The following is an 8,004-nucleotide window of genomic DNA, read 5'->3' on the forward strand; positions in this document are numbered from 1 at the left end:
AGCCGAAAGAAAGTCGAATGTCAGGCGAATGTCCAATATAAAACTAACTTTACCACGGTACGTCCGAGACGTCATTTATTTTATTTTCTTGTATTATAGTATTTCTTGTTCTCGGCCAATAAACATCCAAAATGAATACAATTGCACTAACTAACTTTGCAGTAATTAAGGACCAGACAACAATCAAATATATTTCAAAAAGTCATTTGGTTAATTTTTAGTTAAAGCTATTTCTTAAATGTGAGGTTCATCTGCGATAATAAACTAAGGGAGCGTCTAAAACGTGCATGAAAAAGAACGCTAAATAAAATGCATTAAATAGTTACACAGCAGTGGCGATTTCTCTAAGACTGCAAGGGAAGCTCAGCTTCCCCTAAAATGTCAAAGATTAAATGGTCAAATATGTACAGTTGTGTTAACATTTCATTGACTACAAATGCGTTAGAACACGTTCATCTCGAAGACGAGTTCATTCAGAATCAGCTACTTATCACAAATTGACTGACTCGATTTTGTTAACTCCCGTAGCGTCAATGCATTTGCCCGTAGAAGCTGAGCGTCTATTCACTTCAATGGTACTGCATGGAACGGTTTTTTTCATTGCTTCCAAACTCGCCGGTCATTGGATAAATGCCACGATTTTGTCCTGCTTCCGGACGCTGAGCGTCTCTGGGGGTGAATGGAGCTGTGGGCGGGTCTGGACGCAGAGCTTCTGCAAGATGATTGGAGGATCAGTCAAAAGGCTGAATCCCGTTTTGATTGACAGCTATTTTGAGATCTACACGTCACTTAATCACTGGGAGCTTCAGTCCCATCGCAGATTTTGCGAGTGAAGTTGAAAGACAAACTGCAACCCATTTCTTGGTATTTGCTTGGTGAAATTACTTGACCATTTCCATTGTTCATTGTGTAAATAAAACACTCATAGTATTTGTTTCAGGACACTGGTCAAGTCCCTGGAAAAGACGCCTACTTGGTACGATAGGATCACGGGCCATTTTCTTGAGAAGGAATGGAGGGCAGAATTTATAAATAAATTGACAAATTTTATGATGTAAGCCGACAATGAGCTTCCCCTCTTTGAAAGACCAGCAGCCGCCACTGTTACACAGTGACATGTACTATTAGTTATGCCTGTATTACAGAATTGAGTCCTATACGGTAAAAAAAAAAAATATTAATGTAAATTTTGTTACGACGGTGAGACGTTAGTAAACAGCATTTTTTTTCTTCTTAGAATAGCCCTTTTATTTAGGAAAAATAGTTCTTGTGTGAATTACAAGGGCAGGAAAAAAGTAAATTAAAATACGACCCGTTTTTGATCTTGAAACGAAAAATGGCTCGTTTTCTTTTTTTCAGTTAAAGAAGAACAAACAAAAGTAATGTATGTTCATTTAGGCATTAATTTGTGAGTGTACAATAAATTATTAGCCTTAGCACTGTTATTGTAATTTAGTATCTTGCTTCACGTCCGTTTGTCATCTTACATCATTTCCTCCTGCGACAGCCTTCTTCCTTTTCGGGTTGGCCATTGTGATTAACGGTAAGAGCTGAATGTGCTCCGCCACTAAATCCTTTTTATGTTTGTTTTATTCGATTAATGTCTCTCATTTTCACTTAGTATCAGTATGCAAAGTTGCAGTGTTTGGTCTGTTTGTGGAATAGACTTTTAGAAATGTTGTTAAATGTCTATAAACGTCAATGCGCTGTAGTCATGTGCTTCATCCATGGTGCGTTAGCATTAGCTAGCATGTTCGGATAGCTGATCGAAATTAAATGTAATAGTTTTAGTTACCGTGCTGCGTTTTTCCAAATAGTTACATGGTTATGATTCCTGTTGAAAACGATAATGTGCGAATATCAAAAGTGGATCTTGATTAGTGTAGGATGTGTTGTTATAGTTATTTGGTAACCACGGTTGGGTTTAGAATGCTCACGTTCCATCTGATGTGTGTTCAGGTCTATAAAGCCTAAACGGCCATTCATCATGCAGAACGACGCAGGAGAATTCGTGGACTTGTACGTGCCCCGTAAATGGTAAAATCATTTTACTCTTGCTTAAACTGTTTCTTAATATTGGTTTATTCGTTATCGTATACTAACGTTTACAATTGTTGCGTATAATTTTGTACGGATTCCGAGCCCGTTGGTGAGAAGAACAAACATTTTGAACAATAGATCTGCAAGCTTCAATTTGTTTAGTTTTTATTGTAAAATAAAACAAAAAATAAAACACCCTATTCAACATAGTTTATCGGCATGATTTATTTATGCATTAGTATTTTTTTCGTAGTTCCATCGTACCTAAAACATCTATTAGTTGCCGTTTTGATGCTCATAGGTGCTACATATATGAGCAAAAAGCAGTTTTAAGTATTCTGTATGTAACCATTAACTACAACTGTATGTGACTCCCTGAATGATGGTGTTCGAATGTCTAAGTTGTTAATTAAATACTGTAACTTTTTTTGCTTTGAGGGTGGCTCAGTGGGTAGCTCTGTCGCCTCACAGCAAGAAGGCTCTGGATTTGATTCCAAGGTCCTTTCTGTGTGGAGTTAGCATGTTCTCCCCGTATCCGGTTTCCTCCCACAGTTCAAAGACATGCAAGTGAGGTGAATTGGGGATACAAAATTGTCCATGACAGTGTTTAACATTAAACTTGTGAACTGATGAATCTTGTGTAATGAGTATCTACCATTTCGATCATGAATATAAAACGTGAAAAAATTGTAAAACATGAGTCAAAATTCTAGCAAATAAATACATTTTTTGCTTTGAAGCTCTGCTAGCAACAGAATCATTGGTGCAAAGGACCATGCCTCCATCCAGATCAACATCGCTGAGGTAAGAGTATGTTTATTTTGTTTTTAAAACATAGTTTTATGTTGTGGAGTTCCTTAAAAGATATAGGAAATTGTCTTCCATTTTCCTAGCTGGTGATTGACTGCTAATCATAAAACACAAATCACATCTAACTAATGAGACTGTAAATTATTTTTGTAGACTTTGTAATGTTTTTACCCCCAGAATCTTGCTTGATACAAGCTGAAATGTGCTTTTCCAATAATGCACTATATGGCCATATGTATTAGGACATCTGACCATAAGTTTATTTGACATCTCATTTCTAAGTAATTGGTATTAATAGAGTTACCCCTGTGATCTTTTTATCAATGACAGCCACGCTTCTGAGAAGGCTTCTTACAAGACTTTGAAGTATGTCTGGAAATTTATGCCCATTCAGTCAGAAAAGTATTTGCTTGGCTGGGCACTGATATTGGTCAAGAAATCCACAAGTGGTGATCTAGTTCATACCAAAGTTATTTAGTGGGGCTGAGTGCAGGTCACTGGCATTTCTTTAAACCAAGCTTTTCTTCATGTCTTTCTAGACCTTGCTTCGTGCACAGGGGCAAGGTTATGCTGGAACAGGGGCGTGCCTTTCTTAAACTGTTGTTGCAAAGCATATAATTTTGGAATACAATCTAAAATGAGAAAATAAATCAACATAGTTATGAAGTAAACCACAGCAGTAACAAATTCTGATCATTAAATGGTCTGCACTATTTAGCTAGTAAAATAGATTTTCCTTATTTTTAATATAAAAATTAGATCTTTGGAGCATTGACAAAAGTTTGGTAAATGAACTACTACCCATCTGTAATTGGAGTCCAGTTGAGCATAACTGGTCTGGTTGAAACAAGTATCAACTGTGGGATGTGTGAATGATACAATGCATCATTACTGGTCAGGATAAGTTGGCATTAACTTAAGTGTTTGAAAGGCTCAACAGATTATATTATAGATGTTTTTCCTTATAAATGCTACTTTTGTCTATTTTTTTTATCAGTTTACTTGTCCAGTACTGAGTTTGTTTTTTTTATTTTTATTTTATTTTAGGTTGATAAGGTTACAGGCAGGTTCAATGGCCAGTTCAAAACCTATGCTATCTGCGGTGCAATTCGTAGAATGGTAAGTTTTACAAGTGGTAATCATGGTTTAGTCAAGCTTTAAAGTCATTAGTGAGTTATTGTCTAATGGTACATTGTCACTAAGTACACAAGATTATAACAATGATATTTGTGCACATTAATGACAACTTAACACTTTACTTTTAACACAAAACTCTAGGAAAATCATTAACAGCTGCAGGCTTTGATGAATCCAAAATCAGACACATTGTCTCTAGCACATCTTTTCTTTGTGAATGGCTTAGTTGTGCCACTTAAATCGGGATAAATTTAGACTGATAAAAATAAACTTTTAATGCCAATCAACTGTTCATTTTGTTAACAGGGTGAGGCCGATGACTCTTTGCTGAGACTGGCAAAGAATGACTCAGTTGTTTCAAAGTAAGTTTACTTTTATTGCTGTATTTCTCCATGCAAACACATTATAGAAGGCTATATTAAGTCAGTTTTTAATAAATATGCATTTTGCTTTTGTAAGCAAAGGTTTTGACCAATCTGAGTATGAAAACTTCAGGACCATAACATACAGCACGAGTTACAAGACTGAACGACATCTCAGTATCAAGCACTCTGATTGGCTTAGTTATGTAACCGAGTGTCGTAGTGATGCACTTGCTTAATAAAGAAATAAATACACGGTATAGTCACAAATTGTCGGGAGCATAACACTTTATTAACTTCTTCTGTTATGGTACCGAATAGCGGACAGCTAGAGTCATCTCATTAGCCAAGCACGCTATTCCATGCACTATGGAAGCCCCAAGGGGTCAAAACACACTCACTTTGCGTAGAAACGTCCATCAAACCATTGTCACAATACAACCACAGAAAAGTTTGTTAGTTACAACACGCATACAAGTACGGTGCCTTATAAGAAACAAACCAGATATAATTTAACCAAACGATCTACAATTACTACCAATTTGATACAGCACCTAAAAAATAAACACTCAGTCGAATACAGCAAGTTTATTATTATATTATGTAAAGAGGAACCGGCTGTCTGCTAACACGGCAGAGATGCTGATTTTCCTCAAAAAGAACCTTCACTTCATTTTGAGTGTTCTAGTTTTATTACTACAATGCTGCACTGTTTGTTTACTTTTATTTTGTAAAAATAAAAGAACATTAAGCAATAGCTTGGATGCAGGAAATTTTTTTCCTACAGCACTGCAGAGCTATTCAGTTGTTAAACATATACATTGGATTAATTTGAATAACTGTAATGTACTTGAAGTGTGCACTGTGTGAACAGTTATCTAGTTCTTATCTAGACAATATCTAGAAAATACAAGTATCGGTTTGAGACTCGGTATCAGATCGGGATCAAAATTAAAGATCGGGATCGGGACATCCCTAGTTTTGACATTGTACAAGTTGTAATTGTGTTTTTAATACTTGAATATCTTTTTACTTACTGGATGTTTAAATAGTCTTTAAATACATTTCATGGCACCAAAAAAGTGATACATGTATTGCGTTGACTGGTCGTAATTTACTGCTTGTTTTTATTGCTTTAAAATCTGACCAGCTGTTCTTATACAGCTTTTAAGTGAACACATTCATGAATTCAGTTGTGAATGCATCTAATTTCTCTTTTTTCTCTTGTTACAGGAACATTTAATTTTGAAATGTACACCTGGTGTTTGAAATAAAAGAGAAAAATTATTGGTTCAGCTGTGTGTACTTTGTGTGTTTTAATATGTTTCTATAGCTGATAGGTGAATTACATTTCTTACCGTTTTAAGTACAATGTAAAAAAACAAAAAAAAAACAATTTGTATTCATTTTCTAGGACCTTTATTTAACTAATAAATACGAAGGAAAGATTTCCGGTGCTATCCCTGAGCTCAAGGGCAAAATAATAAAGTAGTAAAAGAAAATATTTAAATCAGACATTTGGACATTTCTAGTGCAAACAAAGATGGGTTGTGGCTCACCACTTGAGGGATTTGTTAATTAGTTTTACAAAATCATTTAACTAGGCAAATAATTTCACCATCTGCTATACATACTGTAAAAAGATTCAAGAAATCCAGAGATATTCATTTTATGTGGGGCAAGGCAGAAAATCACTGTTGAATGTGCAAGACAAATTGCAATGAAAACCATAATGCTATTGTGCTGGATTTGTGGTTCAACATTAAATGAAAAATTACTGAAAAACACTTTTTAATCACTCACTGATGAGTGCATTCACTTTGTACACAATTCCTGAGGTTAGACATGTAGTAGCCTTTTTGCCTTCAGAAAAAAACTGTAAAATCAATTTTCTGCAGGAAAGCTGCCAAGTTCTCTGGACCTGAGCTCCCCTCACATATACTTTTGGTTTGGTGAATTTATGTTTCTGCTTGTTTTGAAATGTGTTGTTCTCTGTGCCTAAAACAAAGAGGGCCACCCAGTCACTTATCAGTGATTGGTGCAAAAGCCAACATCTGTTATGGCATGGGGTGCATCAATGCCCATGGTATGGGTAAATTCCACATTTGTGAAGGTACTATTGATGAGTTGTATTGTGATTTTGCAATTAAATGCATTAAGACCTTTTCATTGCATGTCATTTTTACACTCAAATGCAATCCATACATTAATTGCTAAAACCTTTAACTTAATCTTTAATCAATTAAAAATTCCTCCTAAATTCTTGGGTCTTATGTAATATGATTGTATGATTATAAAAGACATGCATTGATGTTAAGAAAATTAAAACAAGTCACTCATATATGACACAAATATTTGTTTCATACACTTTTGTTGTCAAAACGTTTCCCAGTTAAAACTGCTGACAAGTCACAAACTCCGGTGCAGAGTCATTTATGAACCACCCAAAGAGGATGAGTTCATGCTGCACATCCAGGACGTTTAGCTGCAGAAGAGAAACGTAGCAAATGCAGTTAGCTTTAATTATTGTAGAGTGCAGCCTGAAACTACAGCAACTGAAAGCTACAGTATGAACATTTGGGGACCCTGTAATGTTAGTTTGTGGCACAACTCCTTCACTCAGCTACTGTTTGAAATTTTAACAGCAAATGTTACGAGCAGAAACAACATGGAAAATTCAAAGTTTACCTGAGCCTCCAGCAGCTCCAACTCAATTGAGTTCTGATTGGCCAAAGCTTTTAAGAAGCTTTCAGTGACTCATGTGACAGCTGTGTTTCAACCACATTCTGTCCAGAAAACGATCACATTCTTATTACACTCTGCTTTGTTCCTTTAGGTAACACTGAAATCTGCTTAAGGTAACTTGGTGAAATCAGTCATCTGTGGTGTGCCATACCAAATTTTGCAGTATCGCACACCACTAACAAGCACTAAATTAGCTGGCAGAGTTTTTCCCGGGTTTTTGCTGACGTTTGACTAGGGGTAGCAACTAGCTTTGGTTAAGTGTTTCTTTACCAAATTTTTATTTTGAGGTTTCTGTTTTTCCATGTTGTGTTTCTTTAACAAATTTCTGTTTGGAGTTTCTGTTTTTCCATGGTGGTTTTTTCTTTAACTAATTTTCTGCTAGCGATTTTTAGCGATCTTACTCGGTAAGCTATTGTTTTTTTCAAATATGAACCTCATTTACTATTAGCCAAAGTGATTGAGCTAGCTAGCCTTTTTTGTTTTTATTCAAAAAGCCAATTAGCTAATTAATTAACTTCTTTCAGTTTATGAGAAAGCATGTTGTGGAAGTGTAAATACTGTCCATTCAATACCGAAAAAAGGAGCACATTATTGTTTTAAAACATGGGTGCTACATGAGAACTGTCAGCTTTCCATACCTTCATGATACAGTGCCTTGCAAAAGTATTCAGCCCCCTTGAACTTTTCAACCTTTTGCCACATTTCAGGCTTCAAACATAACGATATGAAATTGTAATTTTTTGTGAAGAATCAACAACAAGTGGGACACAATCGTGAAGTGGAACGAAATTTATTGGATATTTTAAACTTTTTTTAGAAATAAAAAACTAAAAAGTGGGGCGTGCAATATTATTCAGCCCCTTTACTTTCAGTGCAGCAAACTCACTCCAGAAGTTCAGTGAGGATCTCT

The 8,004-nt window shown here is 35.6% G+C and overlaps 1 protein-coding gene across 2 annotated transcripts; it reads left to right on the top strand.

Annotated features, from left to right (window-relative positions):
• The first annotated feature begins 1,463 nt into the window (after positions 1–1,463).
• On the top strand, positions 1,464–5,644 carry rps21 (ribosomal protein S21). 2 transcript variants are annotated; one of them, XM_063014946.1, is made up of 6 exons: positions 1,464–1,543; positions 1,960–2,037; positions 2,781–2,844; positions 3,898–3,969; positions 4,294–4,349; positions 5,583–5,644. In XM_063014946.1, the coding sequence occupies exons 2-6, from the start codon at positions 1,988–1,990 to the stop codon at positions 5,590–5,592; spliced, it is 252 nt and encodes an 83-aa protein (XP_062871016.1). In that variant the 5' UTR covers positions 1,464–1,543; positions 1,960–1,987; the 3' UTR covers positions 5,593–5,644. The 2 variants fall into 2 exon arrangements, with proteins under 2 accessions (XP_062871016.1, XP_062871017.1); XM_063014947.1 differs by lacking the exon at positions 5,583–5,644 and having other exon boundaries at positions 4,294–4,353.
• Positions 5,645–8,004: the final 2,360 nt, after the last annotated feature.

The sequence above is a fragment of the Trichomycterus rosablanca genome, chromosome 19 (genome assembly GCF_030014385.1).
Source record: "Trichomycterus rosablanca isolate fTriRos1 chromosome 19, fTriRos1.hap1, whole genome shotgun sequence".
NCBI lineage: Eukaryota > Metazoa > Chordata > Actinopteri > Siluriformes > Trichomycteridae > Trichomycterus > Trichomycterus rosablanca.

Bases quoted from the DNA above. Each gene is read 5' to 3' on its own strand.
- rps21 (XM_063014946.1), top strand. From the start codon at position 1,988: ATGCAGAACGACGCAGGAGAATTCGTGGACTTGTACGTGCCCCGTAAA. The intron at 2,038-2,780 runs GTAAAATCATTT...TTTGCTTTGAAG, and splicing joins TTGTACGTGCCCCGTAAATG to CTCTGCTAGCAACAGAATCA. The intron at 3,970-4,293 runs GTAAGTTTTACA...TTTTGTTAACAG, and splicing joins GCGGTGCAATTCGTAGAATG to GGTGAGGCCGATGACTCTTT.